The 20,665-nt window shown below is 43.5% G+C and overlaps 1 protein-coding gene across 7 annotated transcripts in view; it reads right to left on the minus strand.

Annotated features, from left to right (window-relative positions):
- The window catches only part of CACNA1B (calcium voltage-gated channel subunit alpha1 B), a 517,223-nt gene that overhangs the window by 6,730 nt on the left and 489,828 nt on the right, over positions 1–20,665 (minus strand). For 5 of the 7 annotated variants that reach the window (XM_073640296.1, XM_073640292.1, XM_073640290.1 and 2 more), the window contains 3 exons: positions 19,483–19,524; positions 5,293–5,482; positions 2,239–2,435 (listed from right to left, as the gene is read on the minus strand). In XM_073640296.1, coding sequence (XP_073496397.1) covers positions 2,239–2,435; positions 5,293–5,482; positions 19,483–19,524 — 429 coding nt within the window. The remainder of the gene's footprint in view (positions 1–2,238; positions 2,436–5,292; positions 5,483–19,482; positions 19,525–20,665) is intronic. The other 2 variants (XM_073640293.1, XM_073640295.1) reach the window with 1 other exon arrangement.

Raw genomic sequence — 20,665 nt, forward strand, 5'->3', positions numbered from 1 at the left:
CAAAACAGCACAGGAACACGTGATGACAGCACAACACAAAAAAGGACAAGTCAAGAAAATGCCACATAAACAATGGACGTGGACATTGATTGAGATTAACCGTCATATAGATACATGGAGCAAATGGCAGTAGAAGGGAAATACATTGGAAAAACAAAGGCATTGAGCCATGATGGACCACACAAAGCACAAGGAGGCCAAAGGGTGGACGGAGACGCCAAATTGGAAAAGTAAAGAAGTAATGGTGTGAAAAAAAGAGAAAAAGTAGAATTTAGTGAAGCAAAAGACATAACTCTGAGCCAACAGCTTTAGAAAATGGCGTGCATCACAGGTCATACCTACACTGTGAGCGAACCTTGGTTCTCTATAACCTTCTCTCTTACTACATCCAGATTAATCATCTGTCCTACACTTCCTTGTGAATAGTGGTAATCCTCAGGTGAGGTCATGAATCCTGCATCCATAAGGTGACACGTGTTATCCATATGGCCAGATATTAAATTCGTATTTTAGTGGGAGATGAGACCGTAACTCCCCAATGAAGGGTGATAAGTTCAGAAGTGTGAAGACTGGTGTACAAGCCACCCCTTATGCTACACCATATATACAGTGCGCATGATGTACAGTACATGGCTGTTTTGATTAGACATTTGCAATTACTGTATTACATTTGAGCAGGGCAATATCCTGTGAGTTTGCACCAGTTATTGGCATGGATAGGCCAATTTACTGATCTAAGGGTATCACTACAAGCACCAATAAAGTTAAGTGGTGTGGTTGAAAGGCAAGAGCAAGGGTCACAGCTGTCTGTCATCTGTGACTGCTTTATGATCTCTCCTGCCCTACTGATAAATGGCCAGGGTCCGACAGGCCCAATAAAGTACCAGAGGGTCCAATCCTAGTTGTAGAGGAGAAAGTTAGGCTCCCAGTTTAGTAACTCCCAGCTTGAATGTTAAAGGGGTTATCCGGCGCCTCTTACTTCAGCAGTTGGAGTTGCTGATGTAGCATCGACCACCACTTTCCAGGTATTGTCAGGTATCATGCATGTGTCCTACTATTTAGAACAGGATGTATGCACAATATCTCTCATTAGCGACCAGGACCTGCAAAGTGACTGTTGACGCAATATAAGCAGCAGCTGTTATCTTCTGATTCAGTAGTGAGGGGTGCCACATAACTCTCTTAAAGGAGTTTTCTGGGCCAGGCATAAATTCATGCTGAATCCTAACAATTTCAGAAGTGGGAAGTGAAAGTGATTGGCACCTAACGAACTGGAAAGAGAGTTAGAATCCTAACAGTGCGCATATTACACTCTTTTAGGATTTGGCATGATACAGACCCTGATTAAATTTATGTCTGATGCTTTAAATGTATGCATAGTAGTTTCAGTTCTGCATACTATAAGTCCTTTTGGTCTCTGCCACACAGGTATGTGTTTTTTATTTTTAACTCTTATTGAAATTGCAGGATACTACATTCTTCTATACAAAGGGCTACTGCAATAAAAATGTATTTATTTATTTTACAATGGGACTGTATGAGCCATGTAGGTTTGTATAGGTCAGTATATCATACCCCCGATGGACAGCTCAGATGCTGTGTGCAGAGCGTTGGGGTGAGTGCAGAATGATTTAGTGAGCCATTGTTGATATATTTCGGACTTAATACTACCAAAGCCATCATATAATAACAACACAGACATATGTGCACACATGCAGTGACATAAACCTGTGCATAGACACATTTGGATAACACATGCCCCATAAACACATGTGGCCAGCACAAGCACATAAAACACAGAGGCCTTATAGTCAAAGGCACTCATGAGACACAGCTTTGCCCTGGGATAACTTTTAATGCTGCGCCTCCGAGTAAAACATGGATGCCCACAATGTGGGAGCCTGTCTCTGATTAATGCAGCTTGTGGTGTGGGCAGCATGAATCGCCTGGCAGATTATTTTTAAAGGGGTTGTCCAGTGGAGAAAAGTCATCACCTATTGATTGGTGGGGGTCCGACTGACGGATCTCACAATGATCGGTAGCTCCTGACAATCCGTCTCTCCATTCATTCCCTTCCATTTCTTTAGATCAGTGTGGGTACGAGATAAGTACTGGTGTGGAATGGATAGGCTGTAACTTATTTTCACAGAACAACCCCTTTTCAGTCCAGGTGTATGCATATGGCTCCTTGCTGCCTGCCATATAGTCTTGACAAGGCTCTCGGCTGTTTGATCTCACCTGTCTGTGCGTTGAGTGTTCTTGTCCAGAACTGGGCGATTGGGCTCTACTGTGATCCGAATGACGTGGGTGACCTGAATCACGGCTGCCGTATCTGTCACAGGAGTAAAAGCGCTGTTTCTCCGATGAAGATGGAGGCTGCTGCTTTCGTTCCTGGGACCGTCCCCTTTCTTGCCTTCTTTCTCGAGGTGCAGATTCTGTATTCAAAAACCGCATGATGGTGTTAGTGTGGAAGTTACACATACACACTTACAGAAAACAAAGAACATCCTATTTTTTGTGCCATAACTTTTAGATTATTTCACCCACCCACACTAGGATGATGGACAGTGTCATCAGTGTGTAGTCAAGAGAAGCAGGACTCACAGGCTCTCTATTAGTGGTAGGGGGTGCAGGACTCGCAGGGTCTCTCTTAGTGGTAGGGGGTGCAGGACTCACAGGGTCTATTAGTGGTAGGGGGTGCAGGACTCACAGGGTCTATTAGTGGTAGGGGGTGCAGGACTCACAGGGTCTCTCTATTACTGGTAGTGGGTGCAGGACTCACGGGATCTCTCTCTTAGTGGTAGGGGGTGCATGATTCACAGGGTCTGTATTAGTGGCAGCAGAGGCAGGACTCATAGGCTGCATTTATTAGTGGTAGGGGATGCAGGACTCACAGGGTCTCTCTATTAGTGGTAGGGGGTGCATGACTCACAGGGTCTGTATTAGTGGTAGCAGATGCAGGACTCACAAGCTGCATTTATTAGTGGTAGGGGATACAGGACTCACAGGGTCTCTCTATTAGTGGTAGGGGGTGCATGACTCACAACATCTGTCTATTAGTGGTAGGGGATTCAGGGTCTGTCTATTAGTGGTAGGAGATGCAGGACTCACAGACTGCATTTATTAGTGGTAGGGGAAGCAGGACTCACAGGCTGTATGTATTAGTGGTAGGTGATGCAGGACTCACAGGGCCTCTCTGTTAGTGGTAGGGGTGCAGGACTCAAGGGCTCTCTCTTAGTGGTAGGGGGTGCAGAACTCACAGGGTCTGTCTATTAGTGGTAGGGAATTCAGGACTCACAGGGTCTGTCTATTAGTGGTAGGGGATGCAGGACTCACAGGCTGCATTTATTAGTGGCAGGGGATGCAGGACTCACAGGGTCTCTCCTATTAGTGGTAGGGGGTGCATGACTCACAGGGTCTGTCTATTAGTGGTAGGGGATTCAGGACTCACAGGGTCTGTCTAGTAGTGGTAGGAGATGCAGGACTCACAGGCTGTATTTATTAGTGGCAGGGGATGCAGGACTGACAGGATCTATTCATTAGTGGTTGTGAATGCAGGACTCACAGGCTCTCTCTATTAGTGGTAGGGGATGCAGGACTCAGGCTGTATGTATTAGTGGTAAGGGGGTACAGGACTCACACGCTCTCTCTATTAGTGGTAGGGGATGCAGGACTCACAGGGTCTCTCTATTAGTGGTAGGGGGTGCAGGACTCACGGGCTCTCTCTTAGTGGTAGGGGGTGCAGAACTCACAGGGTCTGTCTATCAGTGGTAGGGAATTCAGGACTCACAGAGTCTGTATTAGTGGTAGGAGATGCAGGACTCACAGGCTGCATTTATTAGTGGTTGGGGATGCAGGACTCACAGGCTGCATTTATTAGTGGTAGGCGATGCAGGACTCACAGGCTGCATTTATTAGTGGTAGGGAATGCAGGACTCACAGGCTGTATGTATTAGTGGTAGGGGGTGCAGGACTCACAGGCTCTCTATTAGTGGTAGAGAGTGCAAGAATCCCAGGGTCGTAGGGGTGCAGGACTCACGGGCTCTCTCTCTTAGTGGTAGGGGGTGCAGAACTCACAGGGTTTGTCTATTAGAGGTAGGGGATGCAGGACTCACATGGTCTCTCTATTAGTGATAGGGGATGCAGAACTCACAGGCTGTATGTATTAGTGGTAGGAGGTGCAGGACTCACAGGCTCTCTGTATTATTGATGGGGGCTGCAGGACTCACAAGCTCTCTGTATTATTGGTGGGAGCTTCAGGACTCACAGGCTCTGTATTATTTGTGTGGATGCAGGACTCACAGGCTCTCTGTATTATTGGTGGAGGATGAAGGACTCACATGCTCTCTGTATTATTGGTGGAGGGTGCAGGACTCGAATGCTCTCTGTAATACTGTGGAGGATGCAGGACTCACAGTCTCTCTGTATTATTGGTGGAGGATGCAGGACTCACAGGTTCTCTGTATTATTGGTGGGGGATGCAGGACTCACAGGTTCTCTGTATTATTGGTGGGGGATGCAGGACTCACATGCTCTCTGTATTATTGTGGAGGATGCAGGACTCACAGGCTCTCTGTATTATTGGTGGAGTGTGCAGGACTCACATGCTCTCTGTATTAATGTGGAGGATGCAGGACTCAGTCTCTCTGTATTATTGGTGGGGGATGTAGGACTCACAGGCTGTATGTATTATTGATGGGGGCTGCAGGACTCACAGGCTCTCTGTATTATTGGTGGGGATGCAGGACTCACAGGCTCTCTGTATTATTGGTGGGGGATGTAGGACTCACAGGCTGTATGTATTATTGGTAGGGGTGCAGGACTCACAGGGTCTCTCTATTAGTGGTAGGGGGTGCAGGACTCACGGGCTGTATGTATTAGTGGTAGGGGGTGCAGGACTCACAGGTTGTATGTATTAGTGGTAGGGGGTGCAGGACTGACAGAATTTGTGTATGTCTCCTGGCAGCAGTTATGTGACAATACTAATACTACCCTATGCTGCCTTCATATACAGGACCTGACATGCCACCTTTAATTGCAATGACATGTACATTAAACCAGTGGCGGGCACAGACAGAAAAGTGCCCCTGTGCAAGAACACTATATTGGCGCTTTGCAGTCTGCTCTGACATAAGTTCCTTGTTGATTTGGAGGTGGAATTGGTCCCTCTTACCTCTTGGCCCCCTGTGCGGCTGCACCAATGATATGTCCACCCCTGCATTAACCCTATTCATCACTCTATCATTTATGTATTGTGGATGACATTTCTGAAGACAAACACTCATACATTACCTATGTCTTCATTTTGTGGTGACCTCTCCATTGATTTCTGCTTTTTCTCCTTACGGCGGTGGCAACGATGGTGGTGCTGGTGGCTGCGCTCATGTGGCACCCTCTCTAAGGAATATTCATACATCTGAGGACGTTGCGTGGGAGCCAGGGTGGAAACTGAACGTTTCATGGGGCTACTATCGGTAATAGGCTGGAATAAGAAAGCCGACAACATTAGTAACTTCATATGCTCCTTATAAATCACTTACAAACTATAGCCGGCCACAAAGAATCTGCCGACAGAGCGCTGTCTGCCATTGCATATGATTTCAAGTACATTAATTGTTAATAACACAAACTGCATTGACGCGCACATGCTGCTTTTGTCTGGTTTACAATACTTATGAGCTCTATGTGAAAATCTGCCCAAAATCCTAAAATGCAATATTTCGGGATGCCAAACTAGCGCTCTTCTGGCATCTAGTGGGCAAAAGTGGTGATGCAGTGGTTAATAAATCTGCATGTTCACCTGGGAAAGTGAAAATTCTAAGGTGAAATCTGAAGCACCTACATCCGCACCTAATTGTATGGATATCCTTGCAGAAAAGCTGCTGATTTGCCACAAATTTCATACGAGGGGTAAAATCCGCATTATAAATTTATTTTAAAATTTGCATTGTAGCTCAATTTTCACTGTGGATTGTGAATGCGACATATGAAGGAGGTTTGATAAAATCTCATCCACAATGGGGGTCCTGTAATATCCAACAGATTTTCCGTCTAGAATATCCCTTGCTTGTCTAGTCCATGCCATAACAATGCCACAAAATTATTGTTTAGCTCCATCATTACTATTGATTACAAAGTATCAATGCCAGGAGGCTGCATTTAAAGCTGGCAGGAATGCTGATTTTCCAGAAACTAGAGGTAAGCTAGCACTCCCTGATATGGCATGTGATGGTGATACTAGGCTCACACAACAAATACGATTATTCTGATCATACTTTGATCAGAGTGGCATTGGTTTTATCGGATGTGTGGAGGCAAAAAAAAAAAGTTTCTCCACCTTCTCCATTCTGCCAGTCCATGAAAATCGGATTGCACTTGGATGTCATCCAAGTGTGGTCCGATTTCTTTCACGGACCCATAGACTTGCATTACTGACCAGTCTGCGGAATTTCAGAGAAAAAAATACATTTTAAAAGTCAGCTGGATGACTAGTCCAAGAGGAAGAAGAGGCAGGTCTCTGGTGGCATCTTCCCCACCCCAGCTCCCTTTGAGTGACAGGTCTGTCCCTATACACACACGGGGGAGAGACCTATCAGTCTAGGGGAGCAATGAGAGCAGATGCTGGCCTCTTGGGCTAGTCACCCGAGCCACCTAGTCCCCAGCAGGCTTTTAATTGTATGTTTTCTCTGCAGCATTTCAGAGTAAAACATACCTGGCTGAAATGATGAAGTCAGGGTCTGCCTCATGTAGGCAGCCTGCTCGTGGTTCGGGCAGCACAAATAATCTGTCCAGTTCCCTGATTTCGGTTGGTATCAGTGAACACATTGTGTAACTGTATTTATCTTTAGAATAAGTCATTGCATGAATACGGTAAAGAGATTTCGGTAATTGCATATTTGTAACGGATCTTAATATTCACTTCATATTAATGGAATTTGCCTGGTTTATTAAAAAAATTGATTCTTGCTAAACCTAAAGCCATTGTTGTTTTAATATATTTGTATACTAGATCCTTCTGAGAAAATAGTAAAACAGTAAGAATTGTAGAGAAGATCTCAGATTAGTGACGCCTACCTAAACCCAGGTACAATACTTATGTACATGGAGAATTTACAAACGAAAGCCTGTCCTTAGTGTATCTTGGGAGAAGATATTTCTGACTTTACACTACGGGCAGACATTTTTTACCATCATCTGTACTTTTAAGGCCCTGTGCACATGATTTTATTGTGGATTCATGTTTTCGGATCTATTACTTGGACTGTGATGATTTTCCTTGCGCCATGTCCGTGGCATGCCAATCGGAGAGTACATTGCTGCATGGATGCATTATACAACTGGACACATAGTACTCCAGTACTCAAGTGGTGAACTGCGGTCTGAATCTCTACTTAGGACACTAACCGTATGGACCCTACAGACCTGTCCTCATAGATGCACTCGATGGTGTATTAGTCTTCGATGGAGTGGAAACTATTGCGGAGTGATTGACACACAAGGTCTTGGCACTTGCCAGTGTACGGATGCTCTATGAAGCGGCCTTTGGAAATGTAGAGGACCTAGGGGTGGTAGTTAAATTTTGTTTCTTTTTTTTTTTGGTCTGTGATCTGAACCGATTTTAGGAGTTTGGTCTGTGGTCAGGTTACAGGTTAAAAGTTATTCTCTATCCATAAGATATGAGATAACTGACAGATGGCTGGTGGTTCGACCGCTCGGACCCTCCAGCAATCTCGAGAACAGGGCTCTGAATACAGTGGAGGTTAGGCATGCACGCCTGATGCAATCCATTCATAGTTTATAGCATTGCTGGAAAAAGTTGAGTGTTGTAGTCAGTTATCTAAGGCAGAGCAGAGATGTTCACGCTCTGCGGAGCCCCGTTCTCTGGATTGCTTAGTTTTCCCTCTCCAATAGATGGATATAAAAAAAAACATATTTTTTCCATCCTATTGATAGTGAATACATTTCTAATTTGGTGAAATGTAATGGTGATAATAATAAGAATATTAAGAGACAGCCCTGAACAGATCCACCAAGAGGATACTCCTTCTTGCTCACGGTCCCCTAAGGGATCTACGAGGCGAGGAGACAAAGGAGGCCAGAGCTATAACAACCGTTGATTCAGTAAGTTTCTCCTTTCATACACCTGGAGCCTCCGGAGTAAAGGTATTATGGAGGCAATTGCTTCCGACTGTCTCCCCTCTCAGACTTTTAAAACTTTGACTAAAGTTATTATTTTCCATAAGTGTGGTGGGAGGGGAAAATGGAATCAATAAGGGATCAAAATGGAAGAAAAATGTTGATGAAAAACAACATAGTAAAAGGGGGTAAATTGTAATTTGTAATGTTACACACATGGTCGGGCAGAAGTGAAGCCCAGGGGAAAAAGTTTTTTCCTAGCGAGCAGATACAAAGTGTCTACGCTCTTGCTATGTCAGTTTTCTAAAATTTTGGTTTGTTACTTAAATTTGTTACACATGTTTGAGTATTGTTCCTTATTGTACAATCCAGTTACATGTCATCATTGTCTTGTATGCATTTCACCAGTCATGTTTATTCTTACAGTCCCTGAATATGTTTATCGTGTCATGGAATGTTAAAGGTTTGCGATCTCCCCAAAAACGAATGAAAATCCTTACATATTTAAAATGTTTAAAGCCCGACATAGCCCTCCTACAGGAAACACATTTACCGGAGGTAGATTTCCCCCAGATGAAAAAATTATGGGTGGGTGGTGTCTATGGCTCATCGTCCGTGGATAGAAAAGCTGGGGTCTTAATCCTTATCAATAAACAATTTATACACCAGATCATAAGCCAACAACAGGATGGAGAGGGAAGATTGGTACAATTAACATTAACCACATCTTGTGGAACCTTTAAATAAAACACTTTGGTCCCAAAAACAGTCTGATTTCAAACAATACGCAGATATGAGAGAAAAGTTCCACTTATCCCAAATAGAAGCATATTTTTATAGGTTTGGCAACAAAAAAGGGAGGATGATGGCCAATTTAGCAAGAGGACTGGGGGTAATTCACACGAATTCTAAATCAATTAATGAGATCCTAGGCTCATTTTATAAGGACTTATATAAAAATCCAAAACAAGCCTTACCACTTTCCGATACACTCTTAGATAGGGTCAAATTACCTTTATTTTCAGAAGAACACAAATCAATATTAAATCTATTTCATTGGAAGAGATTACTAATACAATTAGAAATTTGAAACCAAACAAAGCCCCTGGACCTGATGGATACACTTCTGATTTCTTTAAATCCTTAAGGGAAGAGGTTGCCCCGTTATTAGTTTAGATCTTTAACAAAATAACTAATGGCGATCCCACTTTCCCTTCCGCAAATATGGCTTACGTCAAATTATTACTAAAACCAATCAAAGACCAATTATCCCCCAATTCATACAGACCAATTTCCCTCATAAATATCGACATTAAGCTATTGTCTAAAATAATGGCTGACAGACTGGCCTCTATTTTACCTCACCTCATATCTCCTGTACAAGCAGGTTTTGTCAAAAGTCGCTCAGCCACTCTAAATATTAGGAAAGTACTTTTGGCGCTAAATAAAATCCACTCTACACCTAATTTAACCGCTTCCCGACCGCCCACTGTACATAAACGTCGGCGCTTGCTGGGCTCTGTGCAGCGCCGACGTTTATAAACGGTCGGTGGTCCCGCAGCCCTCAGGACCCCCAGGGTCCTGCAAGCGCTACGGGTGCAGTGCAGAGCGACAGCTCTGACAGGGGACATCATCGGGACCTGATTGGATCAGGTCCCAATGATGTTAACCCTTTGCTATCTTCTATGTGCCGTGATCTATAGTGATCGCGGCATTTAGAAGATAGTGAGAGGAGAGGGGGTCATCCACTTACCTCTCTGACGGCCCCCTGATGTCTGACAGGACCTGCCGTTGTCATGGCAGCCGGAGGTCACATGACCGCCTCCGGGTCTGCCATGTACGGTGTCCTGCTAGACTCAGCCTGCAGCTGAAGTCTAGCAGGAGACACTGACTGTGAAACTGTCAGCAAAGCTCTCATGCAATGCAATACATGTCTATTGCATTGCATGAGAACAGTGATTAGAAAAATAAAAATGAATGTCCCATACAGGACTAAGTATAAATGTAAACAAAAAAGTCTAAAAAATGTTTTCAAACTGTATAAAAAAAATCACAAAATAAATAAATAAAATATTAAACCAATAAATCCGTATATTTATGCAAAAACAAAAAAAGTACACCTATTTGGTATCAGCGCGTCCGAAACAACCCGTTCTATAAAACTGTAACACTAATTAACTTCGTCTGTGCACACCGTAAAAAAAAAAAAAAAAAACAGAGCAAAAAACTATGCTTTTTCATCATATCGCCAAACAAAAAGTGGAATAAAATGCGATCAAAAAGCAAAATGTAAATAAAAATGGTACCGCTGAAAACGTCATCTTGTTCTGCAAAAAAAAAGACGCCATACAGCTCCATCAGCCGAAAAATAAAAAAGTTATAGCTCTCAGAATAAAGCGATGTAAAAAAAATATTTTTTCTATAAAATTGTTTTGTGTAAAAGCGCCAAAACATAAAAAAAAAATATACGGTAAGTGTAGTATCGCTGTAAACGTACTGACCCGAAGAATAACGCTGCCTTATCACTTTTACCAAACGCAGAATGGCATAAAAAAAACCTCAAAAAACAATTCCTGAATTGTTGTTTTTTGTTCATTTTACCTCCCAAAAAACGGAATAGAAAGCGATCAAAAAATGTCATGTGACGCTCTAGCCCTCCCTGAGCTGCGGGGTTACTCGGAGCCGGGTCAGTGTAGGTGTCGCGGGGATGCAGTCGTGGCCTAGACCCGTTCCGTGCCCAGGGCTGTCACATAAAAAAATTGGGCTTGTTTAGGATGAGTGGTATTTAGACTACGCCACCTGTGGTTTCCGGTGATGGACACCAGCGCTGCAACAGTCCACTGAGGCTGGTGTTATGGGCAGCTGAGATGGGACGGCTCCCCACAGGCGGAACAGGCCTCAGAGCAGTGTGTGAAGGTATGGTGGGTGCAGTGCCGCGCAGGAAATAACAGGCTGAGGCGGTGTGTGAAGTCATCTGGGTCTTTACTCACTTTCAGATGAACTTTCAGCCTCTGCTACACACGGCGTACTGCGGCCACCGGGAAGGGGGTCCAGCACTTCTGGTGCATTTAGGCCCCCTGCAGGACAGGAGTGGTGTAGTGTTGAGTGAAGTGGGGTCCCGAGAAATGCTCCATCCTTACCTGGAAGAGGAGATACCACACCTCAAGCTGAGGTGCAGTACCCCCTGTGGCGACTGAACCCTCAGGGGCGCCACAGTCACATACCCAAAAATGGTACAAATAAAAACGTCTACTCGTCCCACAAAAAACAAGCCCTCGCATGACTCTGTCGGCCGAAATATGGAAAAATTATAGCTCTCAAAATATGGCGATGCAAAAACTAGATTTTGCAAAAAAAAGCGTCTTTTAGTGTGTGACAGCTGTCAATCATAAAAACCCGATATAAATCTGGTATCGCTGTAATTGCACTGATCCGAAGAATAAAGTAATCTTATCAGTTATACCGCATGAGGAACAGCGTAAAAAATAAAATAAATAAAACTAATTCTTCACCTGCTAATGATTTGTTTATTATTTCTCCCAAAGATCGCAGTATGGCTCTGTGCTGAGCACTTACACCAGAGTTTCCGTGTAAATCTCTGAAATACGTGATTCAGACGGAACCCAATGACGGAAGATTCCCTGTAATGAGAAATTGCACAACAAATTTCATGGTGCAATTTCTCCTGTTACCCTTATGATAATGCAAAATTAGGGGATGAAAAACATTTTTTGTGGGAAAAATGTGAAAATTGTATTTTTACGGCTCAATATTATAAACTTCTGTGAAGCACCTGGGGATGCAAGGTGCTCACCACACATCTAGATAAGTTCCCTAAAGGGTCTGGTTTCCAAAATGGTGTCACTTGTGGGGGGTTTCCACTGTTTAGGCACATCAGGGGCTCCCCAAATGCAACATGGCGTCCGCTAATTATTCAAGCAAATTTTACATTCAAAAAGTCAAATGGCGCTCCTTCCCTTCTGAACTCTGCCGTGCGCCCAAACAGTGGTTTTCCTCCACATATGGGGTATCGGCGTGTTCAGGAGAAATTGCACAACAAATTTCATGGTGCAATTTCTCCTGTTACCCTTATGATAATGCAAAATTAAGGGATGAAAAACGTTTTTTGTGGAAAAAATTTGAAAATTTTATTTTTACAGCTCAATATTATAAACTTCTGTGAAGCACCTGGGGGTTCAAGGTGCTCACCATACATCTAGATAAGTTCCCTAAGGGGTCTAGTTTCCAAAATGGTGTCACTTGTGGGGGGTTTACACTGTTTAGGCACATCAGGAGCTCTCCAAATGCAACATGGTGTCCGCTAATTATTCAAACAAATTTTACATTCAAAAAGTCTAATGGCGCTCCTTCCCTTCCGAACCCTGCAGTGCGCCCAAACAGTGGTTTTCCCTCACATATGGGGTATCAGCGTGCTCAGGAGAAATTGCACTACAAATTTTGTATTCCATTTTTTCCTGTTACCCTTGTGAAAATAAAAATTTGTGTCTAAAGTAACATTTTTGTGAAAAAAAGTTAAATGTTCATTGTTTTCTTCCACATTCCATAAATTCCCGTGAAGTACCTGAAGGGTTGATAAACTTCTTAAATGTGGTTTTGAGCACCTTGGGGGGTGCAGTTTTTAGAATGGTGTCAGTTTTGCGTATTTTCTGTCATAAAGGCCCCTCAAAGTCACTTCAAATAAGATGTGGTCCCTAAAAAAAGTTTTTGGAAATTTTGTTGGAAAAATGAGAAATCGCTGGTCAACTTTTAACCCTTAGAACTTCCTAACAAAAAAAAATGTTGGTTCCAAAATTATGCTGATATAAAGTAGACATGTGGGAAATGTTATTTATTAACTATTTTGTGTGATATATCTCTCTGATTTAAGGGCATGAAAATTCAAAGTTTGAAAATTGCAAAATTTGCAAAATTTTCGCCAAATTTCTGATTTTTTCACAAATAAACGCAAGTGATATCGAAGAAATTTTACCACTATCATGAAGTACAATATGTCACGAAAAAACATTCTCAGAATCAGGGGAATCCGTTGAAGTGTTCCAGAGTAATTACTTCATAAAGTGACAGTGGTCAGAATTGAAAAAATTGGCCTGATCATGAAGGCGAAAACAGGCTCTGGTGCGAAGTGGTTAAAAGGTTCCCCGGCGATTGTCTCTCTAGACGCCGAAACGGCCTTTGATAACATTAGTTGTGATTGGTTGTATAAGGTCTTAACTAAGATGTCATTGTCAGGCCCCTTCTTTAATTATATACGCAATTTATATATGTTTCCAAAAGCTCAGGTGTATACCCCGGGTTTTCTATCCACTCCCTTCCCTCTTGAGAAGGGAACAAGACAAGGGTGTCCTTTGTCCCCCCTAGTTTTTAACCTAGCACTAGAACCCTTAGTTCGTATTCTATCGGACTCTAAAACTTTCTCAGGCATCCAATTTAATAAGAAATCAGTTCAGGAGGCATTTTTTGCAGACGATATCATTCTGTTTATGTCTGATCCCATCCTGCATTTACCTCTAGTATTGGATTTACTTAAAAACTTTGGTACTTACTCTGGGTTTAAAATAAATGCTAAAAAATTTGAATTATTACCATTAACTGAAAAAGAAATAAAACTTTACCCAAAAGGATCTTTTAACAATATTACTATAGCTCCCTCTCATATCACCTATTTGGGCATCAAAATAGGTCGCTTGCCATCCTCTTTGTACACGTTAAATTATCCCCCCCTAATCAAAAAAAATCACTAATCAATTGAAGTCATGCCAAGGATTTGCCCTTGTCTTTTTTTTAGGCAGGGCCCATTTGGTCAAGATGATCAGTACTTCTAAAATTATGTATCAACTCCAAACTCTACCATTGCTACTGAAACACTCTGACGTAACTGCACTCAACAGGGCCATCAGTCATTTTATCTGGAAGGGAAAACGTCCTAGGATTAATCTAGACAAACTCATGTCATCCAAAGACGATGGTGGCATCAATTTTCCAAGCATCAGGAGCTATAACCTTGCCTGCTTCTTTCGCTACATAATAGACTGGCTCCACAAAAGACATACATACTCTGATTACTCTTTGGAATCAAATTATGCTTACCCCTTCAATTTGACTGCACTTCTACACTCTCGTTACACTTCCCTACCCCCAGCAATCAAAAAATCTGTAACTTTTAAAGACACAATTTCCACTTCGAAAGCGGTTAGGAAGAAATATGGCCTTTCTTTCAGAATTTCTAAGCACCTGCCGCTATGGCGGAATCCGGAATTTCCTCAGGGCATTGAGAACAAATTATTTTTCAAATGGCAGCAAGCGGGTATAGATAACATATCTCATCTCCTCCACCCAACCGGTCAGAGATGGTTGACATACCCAGAGTGTATGGATAAGTATGGTCTACCTCTCCATCATGGCTTTCAATATGAACAAATCAGACTTTCCGTTATGTCAAACTTAACCCTAGAACGCATACCTGGGGCCTCGCAGGCCCGCCCTGTTAATTGTTTTCTATTTTCTGCAAGATTACTTTAGTTAGAATTTTGAAACTCTAGGTATTCCTCAGGTATATAGTTGTTTGTCATTTCCAGTTGTTCATTTATTTTTATGTTACAGGCATTTTCGGTATAACAACTCTTTTTTGAAAATACCCATTTTTATGGTCATGCGTTCTGGGGTTAAGGGATGTTACTTTCGAGACCTCCCAAAATGAATTGGACGTCATTCTACTATCCCCAACGGGCACCCCCCCAATATCTAGTCTTTATTCGGTTATGAAATCTAATTTGTTAAAGATACACCCTGACATTTTCTTTAAATATTGGAAGCAACAATTGGAAGACGTTGAAATTCCCACTAAGATCAGATTAGGCTGCAAGGTATTTAGAAAATACATTATAAATGAAACATGGAGAGAAACTCAATATAAAATAATACATGGGGCCATATACGCCTTTAATATACCGAAAAAAGATCCATTATCAAATAGACTAATTGCATGCCCTAAGTGTCATCATCCATACTCTGACCTTATGCACGCCCTATGGTCCTGCACCTATTCAACAGTATATTGTGATCAGGTTTCAGATTTGATGAATACTATATGGGGTCCAGAGTACACCCTCTCTCCATACTTAGCCCTACTACATTATTGGAGTAACCCAGAGAACCCCTACAAAATAACAAAAAAAACAACTGCTCTACACTCTACTCTTCCTGGCAAAAAAACAGATACTCAAACATTAGCTAGACCCTAAGATTCCCCCCATAGCAGAGCTGATAATCCAACTGTAACACTTTATGGGAGTAGAACAACTAGATGCCCTCAGTAACAAGGAACAACAGGCTGGCAAATAAAATTTTTATCAAAATGGAGACAGTTTATTATAACATGTTGCTCTCTGACTGAAAAAAACAAAATTGTTGAACCATTTACTTCTACAGAATGGTATATTCTAGAGCAGGGGTCCTCAAACTACGGCCCGCGGGCCACATGCGACCCGCGGAGGATTTTTATCCGGCCCGCCGGGCTGTGGGCAGAGGAGGGCAGTGCCAGGGCCCGCACCCCCCCCCCCCCCGCTTGCTCAGGGCCCCGGCAGCCGGATACTTACCTCTCCCCGTGCCTCCGCAGATCCGCTGTCTTCCTGCTCTGGTGCTCCCTGTGACGTCTCCGGTCAGAGGGTGCGGTGACGTCTTTACACCGCGCCCTCCCCTGAGCCGTCACAGGCAGTGCAGAGCGGGAAGACGCCGGCAAACCTGGAGTCCAGACCAGAGCAGCGACAGCAGGTGAGGAGGAGTGGGGTAAGTATTTCATTTTTTTATTTTTTTTATGTATGGAGGCATGGGACATAATATTAGGGGTGACATCCTGCATGGGGCATAATATGGGGGGGGTGACATCCTGCATGGGGCATTATATGGGGGAGTGACGTGCTGCATGGGGCATTATATGGGGGGGGTAACAGCCTGCATGGGGCATAATATGGGGGGTGACATGCTGCATGGGGCATTATATGGGGGAGTGACATGCTGCATGGGGCATTATATAGGGGAGTGACATGCTGCATGGGGCATTATATGGGGGGGTAACATCCTGAATGGGGCATTATAATGACAGGGGAGTGATATCCTGCATGGGGCATTATATGGGGGGGTGACATCCTGAATGGGGCATTATATGGGGGGGTGACATGCTGAATGGAGCATTATAAAGACAGGGGAGTGATATCCTGCATGGGGCATTATATGGGGGGGGTGACATCCTGAATGGGGCATTATATGGGGGGTGACATCCAGCATGGGGCATTATATGGGGGGTGGCATCCAGCATGGGGCATTATATGGGGGGTGACATCCTGAATGGGGCATTATAAAAACAGGGGAGTGATATCCTGCATGGGGCATTATATGGGGGGTGACATCCTGCATGGGGCATTATAAAGACAGGGGGGTGATATCTTGCATGGGGCATTATATGGTGGGAGAAAGGGACATCCTGCATGGGGCATTATATGGGGGGTGACATCCTGCATGGGGCATTATATGGTGGGAGAAAGGGACATCCTGCATGGGGCATTATATGGGGGGTGACATCCTGCATGGGGCATTATATGGGGGGTGACATCCTGCATGGGGCATTATAAGGGGGGAACAGCCTGCATGGTGCATTATAATGGGGGAACAGCCTGTATTGGGCATTATAAGGGGGGGAACAGCCTGCATAGGGCATTATAAGGGAGAAACAGCCTGCTTATTGAGGACCTATGCTGCCTATTGGGGACATTTACCTGCCCATTGAGGACCTATGCTGCCTATTGGGGACATTTACCTCCCCATTGAGGACCTATGCTGCCTATTGGGGACATTTACCTGCCTATTGGGGACCTATGCTGCCTATTGGGGACATTTACCTGCCCACTGAGGACCTAGGCTGCATATTGGGGACATTTACCTGCCTATTGGGGACCTATGCTGCCTATTGAGGACCTATGCTGCCTATTGGGGACATTTACCTGCCTATTGGGGACCTATGCTACCTATTGGGGATATTTACCTGCCTATTGGGGACCTATGATGCCTATTGGGGACATTTACCTGCCTATTGAGGACCTATGCTGCCTATTGGGGACATTTACCTGCCTATTGAGGACATATGCTGCCTATTGGGGATATTTACCTGCCTATTGGGGACCTATGCTGCCTATTGGGGATATTTACCTGCCTATTGGGAACCTATGCTGCCTATTGGGGACATTTACCTGCCTATTGGGGACATTTACCTGCCTATTGAGGACCTATGCTGCCTATTGGGGATATTTACCTGCCTATTGGGGACCTATGCTGCCTATTGGGGATATTTACCTGCCTATTGGGAACCTATGCTGCCTATTGGGGACATTTACCTGCCTATTGGGGACCTATGCTGCCTATTAGGGACATTTACCTGCCTATTGAGGACCTATGCTGCCTATTGGGGATATTTACCTGCCTATTGGGGACCTATGCTGCCTATTGGGGATATTTACCTGCCTATTGGGAGCCTATGCTGCCTATTGGGGACATTTACCTGCCTATTGGGAACCTATGCTGCCTATTGGGGACATTTACCTGCCTATTGGGGACCTATGCTGCCTATTAGGGACATTTACCTGCCTATTGAGGACCTATGCTGCCTATTGGGGATATTTACCTGCCTATTGGGGACCTATGCTGCCTATTGGGGATATTTACCTGCCTATTGAGGACCTATGCTGCCTATTGGGGACATTTACCTGCTTATTGAAATACCGGTTGATTTAACTTCACTTGTTCTTCATTTTAAATATTGCATTTGTTCCTGTATTGTTTTTTACTTCATAATATGTGCAGTGTGCATAGGAATTTGTTCATAGTTTTTTTTAAAAAACTATATTCCGGCCCTCCAATGGTCTGAGGGACCGTGACCTGGCCCCCTGTTTAAAAAGTTTGAGGACCCCTGTTCTAGAGGATCTAAATAACAACTTAGGACTATTATGCGTAAACTAAAACATGGGAGATAATCAGTACGAATTAATTATATTTATTTAATTCCTTTTGTTGACAATGATGGCTGTAAGTTGTTAATATTTAATCTTTGTTTATTTGTTGCGCCAGCTAATCACAATTTATTGATTATACATTGTGCCTGATCTGCGTATGGGCTCCTGATTAATGTTCATTTTGGCATTGTTCATATGTCTTTATATGCTTTTTTTTTCTGAAAATCCTAATAAACATAATGTTTGAAAAAAAAAAAAAAAAAAAAAGAATATTAGGCATTTAGTGAGGGGTCTAACTAAGTTATATCAGTCTGTATGAGCTTAAGATCTGGTCCGGGTGTGAGTAATTTTGGCGTCTGGTTTACTCACTCACAATAATAAATTTTGATGTAATTATTACGGTAGTAGTGTTGTAGATGAGACTTTAGGAAATCTCAACGTGCTGCAGAAACAATCATCAACAGAAATTGACTTGTTCTGCGGATATTTACTGTGGGGCAAATCTGCAACCAATCTGCAGCAAATCCACACATTTCGGTGCAGATATTGCCACTGCAGATATCACAGCAGTCCAATGTGGATGTACCAATGTTCTGTATTAATACACCAGAGTCAAGTACATACACATCCAAAATGATTTTCTTATATCTTACACGCTGCCTTATTAAAGTGAAGGTAGTCCTCGATGGGAATTCCTCTCTCCTCTGCTTGGTGGGCAATGGCCACAATGTTGGATTGTGGGATAACTCAAGAAGAGGAGAGAGGATCTCCTGCCTGGACCAGCGAGTGCTGGGAAGATTCTCCTGGTATTTTGTGTGTCACAATTGGCTATAACCAATCAGTAAAATGAGAGGGATCGTCATTGAGACACTTATTCGGTACAGTCAGGCTTGGACTGGCCCAAGAGAGAACAGGGAATCCTCCGGGGGCCCCTGTGCAGGAGTGGACCACCACCCACTGGTATGAGCAGTACTTGGCGCAATGTATTTGAATCACTATGTACAGACAAAGGCAGCATCTTATTCATGTAACAATCTATCCAGTTCATTGTTATATAAATTTGTGATTGAGGATAACATCACATTTGCATGTAGCTGAAAAGTGGGGCCCTGAAGTTAGTTACTAGTGGGCCCTTGGCACCCCAGTCCGACACTGGCTACAGTCACTATGACACTGCAATGATAGATGCTGAATAAATGCACCACACATCGGACAGCGATGCCAAATGGAACGAACTGATCAGACAATGGCTCTATATAAATTACGCTGAGATACCAGCAAAGCAATACACACACAGGTCATGTGAAATAAGAAGGCTACATACGGGCAGGTAACCGTTCCTGGGGGAAGGAGCGCGGCTCCTCGGCTGATGACAGACAAACAGGTGAAGCGGTTCAAACGGCATCACGGAGACCAGCGGCAGACAGCATGGTGGGAGGAAGGGCAGACCGGGAAGGGCGGGAGAAAGGAGGAAAGTTAGGAAGTAAAGGAGGAATAGAGGAGGATTGGAAGGCGAGACAGAACCACAGAAGCAATACAAAGACCAGGTCAGAGCAGAGACGAAACACAGGTGAGGTGAGAATGGGATGGCAATGGGGACAGGGAATGGTACAAAGAGGAAAAGATTAAATTAATACATGTAACAACCATTATTAAACAGGACATCATAAGGAGACCACATGTGATCCTCATATCGCCTTATCGCCGGACCTTAAAGTGAACCTGTCATGTTGAAAATGGTATCTAATCTGCAGGCAGGTTGTTATAGAGCTGGAGGAGCTGAGCCGATTGATAAACATATTTGTGGGAAAAATGTTAGTAAAACTTGCATTTTATTCACTGAAATCCCTGGTATTTGGAGTCCAATGGGTGGTCCCATAAGTGATTGACAGTCTTCACTGTATGACTCTGCATACAGAGAAATAGCTGTCAATCACTAATAGGACCATTCACTGGACTCATACATACAAACTCCAGGGATTTCAATGAATATAATACACTGACTTTTTTTTTTTTTTCCAACCAACCCATATATCATTCTGCTCGGCTCCTCCTTCTCTGTACTGTGCTGACCACAGGTCGGACTGCATATACAATGTGACTAGTTCCCTTTAAAGGCCCATTTACATTGCCAAAATTCCTGCTTTAATTATGTGCTGATATAATATTTGTGCTGTTGGGGCTCATTTAAGGGCCCTTTTGCACAAGGACGGATGATTTTAATACCATCATTCGGTCTGCATAGTTTGTATATTGTCAGCAGCACATCCCATATTTGCACGAGGAGATGTGCTGCTATCAACAATGATTTTTGTCCCCTGATGGCTACCATGTTTACACTGGCCAGTGGTGAGGGGCATGAGTTCTTACAGGCCTTAAGGTGACCATACACATTAGACTGTCCAAGCATCTAATGTCAATAGCGGAGTACTGTCAGATTTTGAAGAAAAAAAAGAGACGGGCATGTTGGGTGTCAACCAGCCTGATCCTTTTGCCCTTAGGGAGAC

This window comes from Phyllobates terribilis, unplaced genomic scaffold (assembly GCF_046119375.1).
Source record: "Phyllobates terribilis strain yellow unplaced genomic scaffold, ASM4611937v1 Scaffold_7__3_contigs__length_470593459, whole genome shotgun sequence".
In the NCBI taxonomy this organism is placed as follows: Eukaryota; Metazoa; Chordata; class Amphibia; order Anura; family Dendrobatidae; genus Phyllobates; species Phyllobates terribilis.